At 48.8% G+C, this 17,294-nt stretch overlaps 1 protein-coding gene across 2 annotated transcripts in view; it reads left to right on the plus strand.

Moving 5' to 3' along the window:
• CCDC180 (coiled-coil domain containing 180) overlaps positions 1 to 17,294 on the plus strand; it is a 592,866-nt gene that overhangs the window by 507,522 nt on the left and 68,050 nt on the right. For both annotated transcript variants that reach the window (XM_085613885.1, XM_085613886.1), the window contains exons 31-33: positions 1,336 to 1,480; positions 3,320 to 3,480; positions 6,875 to 7,012. In XM_085613885.1, coding sequence (XP_085470011.1) covers positions 1,336 to 1,480; positions 3,320 to 3,480; positions 6,875 to 7,012 — 444 coding nt within the window. The remainder of the gene's footprint in view (positions 1 to 1,335; positions 1,481 to 3,319; positions 3,481 to 6,874; positions 7,013 to 17,294) is intronic.

Below are 17,294 nucleotides of genomic sequence, written 5' to 3' on the forward strand. Positions count from 1 at the left end.
GCAGCCTGTCTGCTTCACCAAACACCATGCCATTGAAGCATGCACCCTGTCTGCTTCACTAAACACCATGCCATTGAGGCATGCATCCTGTCTGCTTGACCAAACACCATGCTATTGAGGCATGCGGCCTGTCTGCTTCACCAAACACCATGCCACTGAGGCATGCAGCCTGTCTGCTTGTCCAAACACCATGCCATTGAGGCATGCAGCCTGTCTGCTTGACCAAGCACCATGCCATTGAGGCATGCAGCCTGTCTGCTTCACCAAACACCATGCCATTGAGGAATGCAGCCTGTCGGCTTCACCAAACACCATGCCACTGAGGCACGCAGCCTGTCTGCTTCACCAAACAGCATGCCATTGAGGCATGCACCCTGTCTGCTTCACAAAACACCATGCCATTGAAGCATGCAGCCTGTCTGCTTCACCAAACACCATGCCATTGAGGCATGCAGCCTGTCTGCTTCACCAAACACCATGCCATTGAGGCATGCAGCCTGTCTGCTTCACCAAACACCATGCCATTGAGGCATGCACCCTGTTTGCTTCACCAAACACCATGCCATTGAGGCATGCAGCCTGTCTGCTTCACCAAACACCATGCCATTGAGGCATGCAGCCTGTCTGCTTCACCAAACACCATGCAATTGAGGCATGCAGCCTGTCTGCGTGTCCTTTAGCCAAGACATTGAGGCATGCAGCTTTTCTGCTTCACCAAACACCATGCCATAGAGGCATGCACCCTGTCTGCTTCACCAAACACCATGCCATTGAGGCATGCAGCCGGTCTGCTTGTCCAAACACCATGCCATTGAGGCATGCGGCCTGTCTGCTTCACCAAACACCATGCCACTGAGGCATGCAGCCTGTCTGCTTGTCCACACACCATGCCATTGAGGCATGCAGCCTGTCTGCTTCATCAAACACCCTGCCATTGAGGCATGCAGCCTGTCTGCTTGTCCAAACACCATGCCATTGAGGCATGCAGCCTGTCTGCTTCACCAAACACCATGCCATTGAGGCATGCAGCCTGTCTGCTTCACCAAACACCATGCCATTGAGGCTTGCAGCCTGTCTGCTTGTCCAAACACCATGCCATTGAGGCATGCTGCCTGTCTGCTTCACCAAACACCATGCCTTTGAGGCATGCAACCTGTCGGCATGTCCTTGAGCCAAGACATTGAGGCATGCAGCCTGTCTGCTTGTCCTTGAGCCAAGACATTGAGGCAAGCAGCCCACCTACTGACCACTTGCTAAGCCATCGATGCATGCAGCTGCCTCAAGCTAGGGTTCTACTTCACTGGGCTCCATTTTTACTCTGCCTTTCTTTTGCAGGAATTCTACAAGAAAAAAGAGAAACGCTTGATCGCAAGGTCTGATTTCCTTCAAGACACGTTTGAAGATTGTGCATACATGTTGGTGCAGAAGTTGCAGTCCTACGAGAGCCAGGGAGATGAATACCACAATGCCTGCCTGCATGGTAAGATTGTATGCCTTCAGCGGATCCCGCTTAGCTTGTGGCCGACTTCCAGACGTGCCCTCACCTCCATGGGAGAGTGCCAGTGTTCCATTACTTGACCTTTTATCCCAAAGTCCCTACAAGGATGTATTGCTAACAGTTCCCATGGAGAACCGTTGAGTTCTATACAGCCCATGCCCAGATAACACAATCTGTGGTGCTTAAGAGGTTGTAACACAGATCCACTTTGGTGCCAAAATGCTAAACACAAGTAACTGACTGATACTCGTATCTCTCAACCTTTTGCAGCTGCTTGGTGGGTGACATTTCATGATCTGGTCTGATGGACTCCAACACTGATGTCAGTGGCAGAATCCCAATTCTGTTTTTTTATCATACAAAAATTACTACTTTGTTTTTGTGAGCATATTTGAAGGCCTATGTTGAAATCATAGGATTTATTAAATAAATGTGTAATGTACTGCTGAATTAGATATTCTTTGTGCTTATTGAAGTACCTAGAACATAATTTCTAGAAAGTAACATTGCTCTGGGACCTAAGAGTAACGGATCCTCATTTGATTGACATGCGACGCACCTTCCAGCCCAGAGAGGCTGATTCTGAAAGTGATGAATTCAAACATATAAGACAGCTAAAATGGCCTCCTGGGGCAAGGCACCATGTGATTGGCTGAGGGTAAACAGCCCAAAAAGGAAGTGGATTGGCTGTATATCTGATGTCTGTATGTGTGCCACCTGCAGATTTTGAACATGTAACATACAGAAATGAAATTCCCAAGATTCCGCAATCAACAGGTGGGAAATCCAGGCAGTAAATTACTATTACAAAAGTGACTGCTTATTTAGAGCTGTCTGCAGTTTGTCTGGTCTCTAGCCACTGAGAGCAGGTTAATTAGTAGCCATTTTATTGACCACAGAATGGAAAAATGCTGAGTGGCCCTACTGAGATTCTAACCTTTAGGGTACAAATAGATTGCTAAAATGGATGCATTACTCCAGTGAGCTGTTTTGCCATCAATGACGTTAGCAGTAATATTACAAATGTGTATAGTCCTCACAGGGTTCAGCACTCTAAAATACCTCATTTACAAAACATCTCTATATCAGCCACAGCCAGTATTCCAGAATTGAATAGATTGTCCTGCTGGGCCTGCTCCTTGGAAGGGAGCCTCCTTGCTCAGGAAAGCACCTGAATAACAGGACTGCAGAAGAAGCATTAATCCAGGATTTGTGCCAATAAGCTGCTGCTCAACTTTCTTCTCCCGCATTACTGTTTTGTTCAATAGAATAAAACCAATTTGTTCCTAGTAGGATAACCAAGCTAAGGTAATGGATGGATGTCAAAGACCGCAAAGGGGCAATGAAGAATTGTGTTCGCTTTAGACAGGACTGCTACATTGCTGATGTGAAAACTGAATGTTGTATCCGTCAACATCCCTTTAAGAAATGCATTGATGTTATAGCAGGTGGGGTTACATTTCAGCCTTGTAATTGGCAATATTTGGACAGCAAGCTTATTCTATAATGGTGTAGTTGGCCAATTGCGGAGTGTACCTAAATGTTCTTACAATGCACTGTATGAATAGTGGGTGCACACTTGGACTGACAGATGTGAGCCTCACTTGGAGCCCTGCATATGCTTCTCGGTGCTGCAAGTCACCGAGTACCCACCTTTACTACTTTTGATGTCTAGTTTGCAACCTTGTTTCTTTTGTAACTTTCCATCTCTTTCTCTGGCGTTCAATGCACCAACCCGTTATCCGTCTCATAAGTCACACGTGAAGAAGCCTGGGGGTCGGTGCTAAGCCTGACGGAGCTCTGTACCTCTTGTCTCTGTAGAGTTCCGGGAACAGCTGGAAGAGTGTGAGCGGCTGCTGGCACAGGTCCCTCCCTTGCTCATGAATGACCTACAGAAGCAGCACCTGGGAGAGCTTCGAGGAACTATTGAGGAGATCCAAACAGGCTTCAAATCACACATACAGGAGCTGAACGCTGCCAAGGTAGGCTTTGAGAAGTTCACCTCTAGAGCAGATCTTTCTGTCCTCCGTCTCTGTCACCCCAACAGTTGGAGGAGCGTGTTGCTTAAGGGTGCTAATGACCTTCTTTGATTATGCTTTGTGAAGTTGCCATGGTCAAATGAATTCAATAATATGTTCTGTATTGCAATAAAAAGTTTAAAAAGTACAAATATTGATATTGGAAAAATAGTGTGTCACCTGAACAGAGCTCTACAGGTGAGTGGGGTTTCTTAATTTAGAAAGTCACCTTCCTCATTTGTTTATAGGTAAGACCAACAGGAAGCCTATTCTAACCCCTCATGGGCACTACCGTCTGTATCTGGCACCTAGGGTTTGACCACTCGGGATGGGTGTTGGTGTGTTAATTATGCCTGTATTTACCTTGTAGTAGTGCTGTAATACATGTGGGAGGGGATGTTGACCTTCAGGAGGTTCAGGCACAGTTACAATTGGTGATACTTCCATATTCCACCGTATCAGGGTATAGTGCGTTGCCAGTGTTGTTTGTTAGCACAGTATTGTACCTCAGTGACGTTATCAAGGAATGGTGGGATACAATTAATATTAAGTGTCATGATGACAGTATCAGAAAGTGGGATGCAGACAGAGCTTGTGTTGGCTTGTACAGGAACCACTGCAACAGAGACCGGAAGAACCTAGGCAGGCTTAGCACTGTAGCGCACCGGAACCCAGCACCTACAAAGTACTGTACGAGGTAGGTGGGGCGTTCTGCCCCCAGTCTTCAAAAGCATGAGGGTAGAGGAAATTAGGAAACCTGGATGGAACCACTTTCACAGAAAGGTGTTTTAACTTTTAGTTTTTCACTAGGGTGAGTCAAACCCAGGTTACATCTAGCAAAAGTAGTGTCTTTAGGTCCTGAAAAAAACCTTGGATACATTTGTCACTATTTAAGGGCTGAAATATGTAGACGTAGAACAAATGTGAGGAAAGTACCATAACTGGTATCTAATTTCTTCCACTCCTACAGTTGTTTTTATTCTTGTGTGGAGCAGGTTAATTAGATACATAAATTGTATTTATATCTCACCTGCCTCAATACAATATTAACAGCACAAACTCAAGACCCATCACAACAGATATTGAATTCTCATACACAGAGAACACAAAAGTCTTCCAAGAACTCTGGATGAGCCTGTTCTGCACCAACAATGCGCTGACGGAGGAGCACATCTTTGATGAAACATGACATAGCAGGAGCCCCGGGAGAGCTCGTCTGGCACCGTCTGGTGCTGACAGAGGAGCACCCCTATGGTGATGCATGATATGACAGGAGCCTGGGTGAACTCTTCTGGTACCGTCTGGTGCTGACAGAGGAGCACCCCTATGGTGAAGCATGATATGACAGGAGCCCTAGGTGAGCTCGCCTGGCACCATCTGGTGCTGACAAAGGAGTACTTCTATGATGAAGCATGATATGACAGGAGCCTGCGTTAGCTCGCCTGGCACTGTGTGGTGCTGGCGAATGAGCACCCCTATGAGAAGCATGATATGACCGGAGCCCTGGGTGAGCCCGCCTTGTACTGCCCGGCACTGACGAAGCAGCACCCCTATGATGAAGCATGATATGACCAGAGCCCTGGGTGAGCCCGCCTTGTACTGCCCGGCACTGACGAAGCAGCACCCCTATGATGAAGCATGATATGACCGGAGCCTTGGGTGAGCTCGCCTGGCACCATCTGGTGCTGACAAAGCAGCACCCCTATGATGAAGCATGACACAAGAGGAGCCCTGGGTGAGCTCGCCTGGCACCGTCTGGTGCTGACTATAATGAAGCATGATATGACAGGAGCCTGGGTGAACTCTTCTGGGACCGTCTGGTGCTGACAGATAGTCACCCCTATGATGACGCATGCCACCTAGTGAGGGGTCTTGTCCTTTTTAAAAATCTTTTTCTCTGTTAAATTCTCCACTTAATCTGTTGGATTACTGTGTTGTAGTCTTAATAAAATGACATATATAAACATGATCATAAGGTGTTTGCGTTTTAACTCCCCTTTGGACTGAGCCTAATGGTAGGTAATTTGATGTCTCTTCTAATACTTCAGCAGTGTCCGAGAGCAGCGGGATTTAGATATGGTTCAAGTGTTGGTAAGCGCAGGAGCCAGAGCAGCAGTATCAGGGAGCAGTGAGCGGCAGATACAGGGCAGGTGGGGATGCGGACAGGTACCAGGGTAACAGGGTCAGAGATCAGTGGAATGCAGACATAGTGCAGGTGTTGCTACTTCCAGGTGCCAGGACAACAGGGTCTGTTAGATGCAGATATAGTTCAGGTGTTGGTATGCACAGGTACCGGGGCAACAGTATCAGGGAACGGTGGGGTGCAGGTACAGTTCAATTGATAATATGTGTCTACCATGGCAAGAGTATCAGGAATAGTGGGGTGCAGGAATGGTACATGCAGGCGCCATGCCACTAAATCAGGTGTGCATTCTAGGGTGATGGAGGCAGGTGTGTGTCAAGGTGTGAGGGGATGCCTGGATTTAGAGGTTCAAGGGTGAGAAGATGGACAAGGCATTGTGGGCAATTTTGGTGTGTATGCTGGTGGGAGACGTTTTTGAGACGGGGTGTGTACTAAGGGTTAAGGGAATTTATTTTCTGGAATAAAACTGGTTTAAAGGTAGTTTCCTTTAAATAAAACACTGGTGGGTTGGTGGTGTTAAAGTCGTAGGCGTGACTAAACAACTGTGCTTGGAGTTTGTTGGAAGTGCGGAGGTGGCTGCTCTGGCTACAGAGGACGAGGGTTTCAGTGTGCAGTTTATGTTACATTGTTCTCATTGCCCTGGTTTCACATTAGGTCTAGGTTTAGTAGTGCAGCCTTTAGAGCTGCCCTGTGGGCCAGCAGTGATGCTAATGTCTAAAGCTTGCTTTCAGGTTCGCCGCCACACATTGGATGAGTTGTAGGGTTGGTCTATCTCAGTGTCTTGGCCTAAATGGAAAGCTCCGCAGGAATCCAGCATAGAGAGTTGTTATCCCTTGAATTGTTACTGGGTAGCCATACAGAGATGGGGAGATTTGCTTTCCCAGCTACCTGGTCACAGCATAGGTGCACATCCAAAGAATTTGGGATCATAGCGTGCTTAGAGAACACATTAGTCCTTCTTGACCTTGTGGCAGGGCAACGTCACTCATCATTGTTCCCAACTTTTGTCCTTCCTTTTTGGTTCGGCTTAGGGTCCCAGAGATGACTTTCCTTTTTTTGAAAGCCTTGACGACACATATGTGGAGGTGTTTTTTCTTAGGTTGGAAAGGTCTTTTGTTGGATGTAGCACTTCAGTGCCCTTGGTGAGTTTGTATTGCCTTAGAAATATTTTGTTTGATTGACTGCTCACCTCTTTCATTTGTTTTTTATTCTAAGGAGGTGAACAGAAAGCTGCTCCGCCCAAGTCTTGGGCATCCAGACAGCCACCAGGAGCTCTTGGCACTGTGCCAACAAGAAGAGGAGCGACAACGGATACTGCTTGATGCAATCTCCATCAATACCCTGAGTCTGAAGGTGGGTACCAGGTATCAGAACACAGCCCTCAAACCGGGGTACTAGGAGGGACCATTGGCAGTCAGATCTACAGTCCCAATTCATACCAGGAGTTACCCTCTGTCACCACATCACGGAGGCATGAGGTACCACTTCATATCAATGTCTAAGTGACCCTGTCTAGCCTGAGCTACCTAATTAACCCCTTAATGACCCTCTACTCACTCAGATGAGAATCCTAGTAATATAATATGTCAGGTAATATGCCCACTTTCATGCACATTACAGGTGATACTTTCCAATTCCAGTAATATCTCAGAGTTTTATTGAAGGGGAGAGTCATAGAGGGAAAGTGAGGGAGAGAGGAGTGTGTGTGTTTGTGTGCACGCCTGTGTGTGTGTGTTCAAAAGGCGAAGTCACCCCTTCTGTTTTTCATAGAAAAAGAGAAGTGGTAGGTTTCTCTAACCCCACCCTGACTGGGTTATACAGAACTTTCCCTCACGCCCTTGGCACCAGACTGAATCCAGAGAATTCTTTAGTGCTAAAAAAATTCAAGGACAATCGCTCCACAGCACAATCTACAGAGCTTTTGATACCAGCTAAACTATTTCCCTACCAATGCAAGAAAATCTAAAGCTATTCTAATGAATTACCTTACAGATCATGCTTTCCCTCCCACCCCATAATGCATCAACCAAACAACCCTGTCCATTTGAGGTCATAGATGTGGCATCAATAAAAACTAGCATCAATACAAACTGTTCAAACCAGCAAGGGTCACAAGCCTTCCTCCACTACTGCAGCGACTGCCATACTGCTTTACTGTGCCCTCTCGGGCTCATGCCTGGCCAGTAGGAAACGCAATCCCTCCCCGGCTAGACATCCATTTATTTATTTATTTATTTCTGGTATTTGTAGAGCGCAGCATTCATCCCAAGGGATATCAAGGCGCTAAAAAAAAAGAAAAGGCTGCTGAGGTTTATGCAGGAGGGGTTAGTATTTGGGAAAGAGGTGTGTTTTGAGTTTTTTTCGGAATGAAAGAAGGTTTACGGTATGTCTTAGGTCAGTCGGTAGTTCATTCCATCGTTTGGCCGCCAGGTGGGAGAAGGCCCGTCCTCCTGTCCTTGTTCTATAGATGCGCTTAGGTTTTGCTAGGGCTGAGTTGGTGGATCGCAAGTTCCTGTTTGGAGTATAAAATTCAATTTTCCCTTGCAAGATTGTAGGGCCTGTTTTGTGGAGGGCTTTGTGCGCATGACAAAGTAGTTTGAATGTGGCACGCTGGCGCATCGGAAGCCAATGGAGTTGTTTTAGGCATGCTGATGCCGAGTCACGTTTGCCTTTGTTGCATACCAGTTTAGCAGCCTGGTTTTGCAGAACCTGTAGGCGGGAGAATAGCTGCTCTTTCATTCCTTCGAATAGAGCATTGCCATAGTCCAGGCGGCTGACTAGGAGGGCCTGGGTAATCGTACGACAGTCGAGTGGGATCCAGGTGAAAATCTTAGCGAGGAGTTTCAGGATTGCAAATCCCTTACCCCACAGTGTGCGCACATGATCTTTCATAGATAGTGCGTCATCCATCATAATGCCTAGATTTCTGGCGTATTGTTTCGGGGTCGGGGCTGTTCCCAGTGACGGTGGCCACCATGAATCGTTCCACGATAGTTTGGCTCCTCCGAACAGCAGGATCTCAGATTTTCCGGCATTAAGCTTGAGGCAATGGTTGCGCATCCAATCTGCCATTTCGGAGAGGCAACTGTGGAGTTTATTTTTGGTTGTTTCTGACCTTTCCGATCTTTCATCCATGGTCACCATCAGCTGCGTATCGTCGGCATATGAGCAGATGCCGATGCCCCACTTTCTTCCGATGTTGGCCAGAGATGATACGTAGGCATTAAAGAGAGTGGGGCTTAGGGAGGCCCCCTGTGGGACTCCACAGCCAATGGGACGGGGTTCTGAGTGGAATTGGCCCATGTGCACTGCTTGGGTGCGGTTGCTCAGGAAGGATTCAATCCATTGCAACGCAGTGTCTTGTATTCCTTTACTCCGAAGAATGTTCAGTAGGCATTTGTGCGACACCGTGTCGAACGCCGCCGACAGGTCCAGCAGTATCAGAGCCACCGAGCCCCCTTGGTCGGTGATGCATCTGACACTGTCCGACACTGCCAGCAGCGTAGCCTCGGTGCTGTTGTTGGATCTGAATCCGGTTTGAGTGGGGTCCAAGAGCGAGTTGTCCTCCAGATATTTGGATAACTGTGAGTTAACCATTTTTTCCAATGCTTTGGAGAGGTAGGGGAGTTGTGAAATAGGCCTATAGTTCTCAGGGTTGAGAATATCGGAACCAGCTTTCTTCAAAAGGGGGGTTACAGATGCGTGCTTCCAGCAGTCTGGAAAGGACGCGGAGGCGAGGGACTGATTGAATAATTTGGTGATGAGTGGGCATAGAGTCGGTGCAATTTCAGAGAATACAAAGTGCGGGCAGGGATCTGCGGGAGAGCCAGATTTTATTGCTCTAAGGACTGTTAACACTTCTTCTTCAGAGAGTGGTTGGAAATTGGATAGACAAGGGGAGTTGCCCAAGTCTGGGCGATCGTTGTCATAGTCGGATGCAGATGAGCATACGTCATCGCAAGGGGGGACGGGATGGGAAGGGGTGAAGGTTGAATAAATTTTATTAATTTTATCGGAGAAGAAGGTGCTAATCCGTTCGCATGCTTCTGTGGAAGGGGTGAGAGTTTGCGAGGTGCAGGATGGGTTGCTGAGCTCTTTCACGATTTTAAATAACTCTTTTGCAGAGTTATGGTTTTCGTTGATTCGTTGCACAAAAAATGCCTTTTTTGCCTCTCGGATGGCAAGAATATATTGTTTCCTTTTGGCAGTATAGTTGGCTCTGGTTAGAGGGTCTTTCGCTTGTCTCCATTGATGTTCTGTTTTTTGGCATTCCCTTTTAAGATTCTTGAGGGCGGGGGTGTACCATTTTTCGTTAATGGTTGTTTTTTTTCTAACTTCTCGTAAGGGTGCTATTTTGTCCAATGTTTGGTGAATTCTGGTTTCTATCCGGATGACATTATTACCGATAGGTTCATTGTCTGGTAGGGAGACGTCTGTCTCGTGAAAATGATTTTGGAAGTTGGAGTTATTGATTAATTTCCAAGCTCTCTTAGAGGTGAGGGGGGTGGATCTGGTCTTAACGGGTTTGCCAGGAAGTTCAAATGAAAATGAAAGCATGAAATGGTCGGTCCATGACAGAGGGAGCGTTTCCTTAAGGGTGGTCGATTCGATGTTCGTAAAAAAGAGATCCAGGGTGTGCCCAGCTATGTGCGTAGGGCCATCGACTAATTGTTTCAGTTGGAGGATTTCCATGTCATATTTGAGCTGTGCGACTCCAGGAGCATTAGGGTTTTCGTAATGGACATTGAAGTCTCCAATAATCAGGTAGTTTTTGTGCTTTAAGCACAAAGGGAGTACTTGATTCAGGAGTTTAGCGCTGAGCTTGATTTGTTGTCCTGGTGGATTATAGACAACTGCGCCCGCTAACATAACATAGTTCTCGGCGAGAATTTTAAATGGTAATAGCTCATGTTCAGGATCCGCATTAGTTGTATCCGTTAGACAAGTTAGGTGGTCCCTGAAAATTACGGCGACTCCGCCTCCTTTCTTCTTACTTTGTCTGTTTTGTGTTAATATTTTATAGTTGGGGGGGAGGGCGTTGGCTAGGTCTGGAGCACTGACATCGGATAGCCACGTTTCTGTGACAAAAACTAAATCTGGCGTTTTTGAGGATAAAATGTCCCATATGTCTAATGCATGCTTGGGTAGTGATCTGGCATTAAAATATAGACATTTTAATTCATGCTGGGGGTTAGTAGGGATTATGTGAGGATCCGTTGAGAGTTGACCCAAGCTGGTCCATTGACATGAACGGCATGAGATGGGTCCGTAGGATATGCCTGGGCCGGTTTGGATGCAGTTTGTTGTTTCGATAGGTTTATGCAGGGCAAGTAAATCGCTACGGTTGTAGCGAATGGTGGCTACCTCAGGTGCGCTGGAACCTACAGGGGATATGGCCCCTGGTCCCGGTCGGTCGCGGACGGGCGCAGACGGGCTTGCCTTAGGCGCGCCTTCGGCGCGCAAAAGTCGCGCCCGCTGCGCACGTCCGCTGCGCTTCCTGGCAAGACACATGCTTTATGTTGGCGGGTCAGGAGGTTGGAGGGGCGTGTCCAGCCGAGGGGGCGTGTCTCGCCTCTCCCTCGGGAATGGCGGGGATCGTTGCAGCGAGTAGCGCTGTTTGAGAAAGCCCAGTGATGCAGGTAAGTGAGATAAAAACACAGTATTACAAGTACAGGTTTTTAAAAAGTGAATAGCCCTGCTCCCGGCTTTCCGCCTCAGGAGCCAATCTTTAATGCGACGCTGTAGGGCGGCGCGCTCTACTTGTAGGTATGGCGGGGGGCGTGTCCAGCCGAGGGGGCGTGTCTCGCCTCTCCCTCGGGAATGGCGGGGATCGTTGCAGCGAGTAGCTCTGTTTGAGAAAGCCCAGTGATGCAGGTAAGTGAGATAAAAACACAGTATTACAAGTACAGGTTTTTAAAAAGTGAATAGCCCTGCTCCCGGCTTTCCGCCTCAGGAGCCAATCTTTAATGCGACGCTGTAGGGCGGCGCGCTCTACTTGTAGGTATGGCGGGGGGCGTGTCCAGCCGAGGGGGCGTGTCTCGCCTCTCCCTCGGGAATGGTGGGGATCGTTGCAGCGAGTAGCGCTGTTTGAGAAAGCCCAGTGATGCAGGTAAGTGAGATAAAAACACAGTATTACAAGTACAGGTTTTTAAAAAGTGAATAGCCCTGCTCCCGGCTTTCCGCCTCAGGAGCCAGGAAAGCTTAATATCGGTTAGGTGGCATATATCGGTTAGGTAGCATCATATCGGTTAGGTGGTTCTTACAAATTGTTCAAAGGGACTATGCCCTTCCCTTCATCTCCTCCCTACCCCACCTTCCTCCCACACTGGAGCGACTTTTGGAGAATCACTCCTCAATCCTGATGCAGGAGGTCGGCCTTCTGTTGTTCAGGGGTGCCATTGAGTGGGTTCTGGTCTCAGTGAAGGGAGAAGAATACTACTAGCATAAGTACCTCAATCCAAAGGACAGAGGCTTAGGCCTGCTTTAGATCTCCTTCCACCTTTCTGAGGAAGAACAGAGGCTTAGGCCTGGTCTAGGTCTCCTTCCACCTTTCTGAGAAGGGATAGAGACTTAGGGCTGGTCTGGATCTCCTTCCACCTTTCTGAGGAAGGACAGAGGCGTAGGTCTGGTCTGGATCTCCTTCCACCTTTCTGAGGAAGGACAGAGGCTTAGGCCTGCTTTGGGTCTCCTTCCACCTTTCTGAGGAAGGACTGAGGCTTAGGCCTGGTCTGGCTCTCCTTCCACCTTTCTGAGGAAGAACAGAGGCTTAGGCCTGCTTTGGATTGTTTTCCACCATTCTGAGAAAGGACAGAGGCTTAGGCCTGCTTTGGGTCTCCTTCCACCTTTCTGAGGAAGGACTGAGGCTTAGGCCTGCTTTGGATCGCTTACCACCTCATTGAGGAAGAACAGAGGCTTAGGCCTGCTTTGGACCTCCTTCCACCTTTCTGAGGAAGAACAGAGGCTTAGGCCTGGTCTGGATCGCCATCCACCTTTCTGAGGAAGGACAGAGGCTTAGGCCTGGTCTGGCTCTCCTTTCACCTTTCTGAGGCAGGACAGAGGCTTAGGCCTGCTTTGGGTCTCCTTCCACCTTTCTGAGGAAGGACAGAGGCGTAGGCCTGGTCTGGATCGCTTACCACCTCTTTGAGGAAGAACAGAGGCTTAGGCCTGCTTTGGATCGCCTTCCACCTTTCTGCGGAAGGACAGAGGTTTAGGCCTGCTTTGGATCGCCTTCCACCTTTCTGAGGAAGGACATAGGCTTGGGCCTGCTTTGGACCTCCTTTCACATTTCAGAGGAAGGACAGAGGCTTAGGCCTGCTTTGGATCGCCTTCCACCTTTCTGAGGAAGGACATAGGCTTGGGCCTGCTTTGGACCTCCTTTCACATTTCAGAGGAAGGACAGAGGCTTAGGCCTGCTTTGGATCACCATCCACCTTTCTGAGGAAGGACAGGTTTAAAGTGCTGAGATACTGTTAACTCTGGGCGCGGAAAAACTGGATGGCATTCTTGGCCTTGCAGGACCCATATTTCCATATATCCTGGCTGTACTGTCATAGACGTTGCCTGCAGTTCAAGGTAGACCCGGAACACTTTCAATGCATTGTGCTCCCCTTCGGCCTTACCTCCTGCCCTCACTGTTCCCTGCAGATGAAGATGGTTGTGACTTCCCACCTTTGGAGGTCAGGTTATGCTTATTCCCGTACCTTGAAGACTGGCTTCAAAGTTGGGACAGTCAAGGAGTTATTCCGATGTTTTGGGATCAGTCTTGGGTTTTAATCAAGGGAGCTCTGAGGCCTCCTGATCTCCTGGCCTCTTGTATCCTCCTTGTCACAAATGCCAGATGGCACATACATGCCCTGCAGTGGAGCCTCAGATCCCAGAGGGTCCAGCATCAGGGCTGTCTCTCTGACACCATTCAGATCCCAAAGGAGGTGGTTCCGTATTAGTTGTCAGATGACGACCTGGCCTGCGGCAGACCACTCTCACTCCCAAGCCCAAGTGGGGACAGACGTGTCACTGCTAAAATGGGTGGCAATCAGGGGGGAGGTGGAGACCAGATGTCCCTTGCAGATAGCCAGCACCACATCAATCTTATGGAGCTTTAGGTGATCTGTCTGACCCTTTAAGCTTTCCTGCCATTCATCAAAGAAAAGGTGGTGCAGATCCTCTTGTGCACCGCGACCTCCATGTGGTACTGTAACAAGCGGATGGAGTGAGGTTCTGGATGCTGTGCTAGGGGAGACTGTGCCTGTGGTCGTGTCTAGACCATCAGTACATCTTCCTGGTCACCAACTACCTCGCAGTGTCCCTGAATGCCAGAGCTGACGAACTGAGTAGGGGTCATCTGGATGGCTACGAGTGGTGTCTCCATCCTGAGGTAGCGCAGGGTATATTTATTAAGTGGGATATGCGCTGGCTAAATATATTCACCACTGTCAGGAACATGCAGTGTCAACAATTCTGCGTGCTGGAGTTTCATCCAAGGCACTCATTAGGAGACATATTCCAGCTGGAATGGAAGGCCGGACTTGGAAATGAGTACTGACGATTAGGTGGGATGGGGAAAGATGAGGTGGAGGACCGGAAGCTAACATGAGAGTAAGGTTGACGTAGTCTGAGGCAGCTGCAGAGACATTACTGTGGCACACGGATTAGGCAAGTTGTACGGCCCATGAGGGCCTGGAGGCAACAGGCAATCACTGAAGTCTTGTAGCTATTGTTAGAGAGAGTCATTAAAGCCACCAGGATCTGAAGCACTGGCTGAGCAGGTAACCAGGCTGTTTTTGAAGAGGTTAATGTCTGCCTTCGAAGTGGTGTCCATGGCAATAATGAGTCTCCACCTCCTCGAAATCACTTTGGACCATGTGAAAGTCCACATCTTGGGGACCTTACACCCTGTCTACTGATGTTTGTTGTCATTAAAGTAGACGTCTAGCAGGTCTTATTCCACATATTCACTGGCTGTGTCCTTGCTGTACTCCTCTCCTTCCTGGCTAGAAGAGGGGTCTCCAGGGATGTGAATCTCCAGATTAATGCACATATGCCACAGCTGTAGAGGGTTTGTTGTCACGATGGGCGGGGCAAGTGTGTGTGTGTAATATTCACAGAGTTTTTCCTGCATTAATTGGGTTGTCAATGGATATGATGATGATGAACTAGTTGCCAATGGAAAGGCCTTACGTAGGTTTTACAAGGATGGAGCGATCTTTGTCAATGGGATAGTGGTTATCTATAGGGCTGGCAATACTGTGGTCAATGATGATGTAGCTGGAGGCCAAGGCAAGACTTTGACACAGACACCACAAATGGAGGAGACACTGATGTGGACTTCTTTGGCAAATGACATGTCGCAGAGCAAGAGATGTTTGTTCATTAATGCAGGGACTAGCGATGAGACAGTAGACACGGTTCTGATAGAGATCAAGACACAGCGGGTCCTAGTTATTCTCATCACTCAAGACTAGGCCAGGATGGTGTTACTAAGAGCTCCTGAACCTGAGTATTTGCTCTCATCCACTGGAGGAAAACCTGTCTAATCAACAGTGCAGCATTCTGCACTCGAGTCTGCATAGCCGCCACCTCCATACGTGGAGATTGAGCAATGGTAACTGTAGGAAAGTAGGATCTGCGTTTATGGTTACCCCTACTTTTTGCCTAGTGCTCAGCTGTGTTGACTAGTCTGATTGGGATCCTGCTAATCAGGACCCCAGTCTCTCTGCTTTCACCCTTAAATTGTTGTGGTCAGTACTTCCCAGATTGGATACTGGGGTACCTTATCATACCCTAGTATATGGTACTAAGGTACCCAGGGCATAGGTACCCCAGACGTCCCCCATGGGCTGAAGCATACATTATGCCACCCATGGGAGACCATTCAAAATACAACTACAGGCCTGCCATTGCAGCCTGTGTAAGCTGGTGCTAGCACTTACGGAAGATATAGGTTTCCTATATCTAGGGTCACGGCACTTAAAACCTATAAGTCACCCCAATAGCAGGCCTTATCAATCCTGAAGGCAGGGTGCTTGGTTCCAAGTGTGAGGGTGCCTCAGCATGAGCAGGACACCCCTACAGCCTACGATGTCCATTCTCCCAGGTTGTAAGTGAAGCAGCCATATACTATATAGAGCGGCACCGTGTAATTACGCGATGACCATCTCAAAATTGGCTGCAACGAATCCTATCATGTTTGGTATCAAACATGTTGAAATCATACCTCCCACTCCGTAAACGGTGTGGTAGGTATGATTCCAAGCACTGGAAGAGCCCTCCATTAAGCTCTCAGTGCTCCTGGTACCAGTCTTCTAGACCCGGACAGCACAAAATGGCTGCTGCCGACCAGAGACACGATTCTGCCCTCCTGCTGCTGAGCCATGCTCGAGCAGGGGAAGGCAGAACAATAGGTATCCTGTCGCAGGGAGGTTTGACCACCTCACAGACACGATTTAGGTATTGGGGCCGGGTGAGTGCACTTGCCAGCACTACTCAGTCTGCATCAGGGGCACATTTAGTGCCTTCTTGCATAATCCAGTTCAACCCAGCTCTGGGAGCCTTTGGCTTCCACTCTGGCGCGAAACTGGACAAAGGACATGGGAGTAACCTCCCCCTGTCCAAACCCTCCCCTGGGGGGGACCCCTAAATCGTCCCAAACCTTTCTTAGGGTACTTAAGGGCTTACCTGGGTGTAGGTCCCTAGATTCGTCGTGGGACACGATTCAGTTCAGACACCACGTGTACTTCTACCGTCTGGGCACTCTGGACTTCATTTGGACTCGACGTCGTCCCCCTTCCAGTCTGTTCCATCGTCTGTGCCTGTGCACCATACAGAACCTTCCAAGGCCTGTGGGCATCCAAGACACCTGAAGGAATCTCCCTTGAAGTGAAGGAATCACTCCCCTGTATCTGCAGGCACCACAACTAAGCTGACCCGTCTGCTGATCCTGAGCTCCTAAGGACTCCGAAAGGTTCAACAACACAGGTGGTGGTTATCCACAGCTCTCGAGACCTGCCCTCACCAAGTTTGAGGCCATATCCCTAGGGGGAGCCGCAGGAACCGAACCCCTGTGCACTGCGTCGACTTGCAATTGCAAAGGCTTCTTGGCTTCCTTCCACTAAAATCTTCAAACTCCAAGTTGCCCCAACCTCAAGCATCTCCAGGGACCAAAGATTTCTTCCACATCACATCATTTGCACTGTGGCCTGCATCTTTTGGTAAGCTGCTCGAGGTCCTCTTGTGACTCCAGTGACTCCGGTCTGTGGGTCCTACTGAGGGTCACCTTTGTTTCTTTTGGGCTCCCCTGATTGTTCAGGGTCTGCCCTGACTCCCTGCTTGTGGTGAGTCCCCTGGACCTTGCTTGTCCCGACATTGCCCCTTCTTCGACTTCCACGTTGTTTGTAGTTGCCAAGGCTTGTTGGTGCTCCTGACAGACATCGACCCCTCAACTCTCGACAATCGACGTGGGACAGCTCATGCACGGCTCCTGGTCTTCCACAGCGTCGCCATGTCCGCACACACAGCTGCAGAGCCAGGGTCACCGACAACTGTCCTGCAACTCCCGACATTGGTGGGCATTCGTCTTTCAGGTCTCCGGGTCACTCTTGAGTGACAAAGACTCTGTCCCCTCTGCTTGCAGGTACTC

The sequence above is a fragment of the Triturus cristatus genome, chromosome 1_2 (genome assembly GCF_964204655.1).
Source record: "Triturus cristatus chromosome 1_2, aTriCri1.1, whole genome shotgun sequence".
NCBI lineage: Eukaryota > Metazoa > Chordata > Amphibia > Caudata > Salamandridae > Triturus > Triturus cristatus.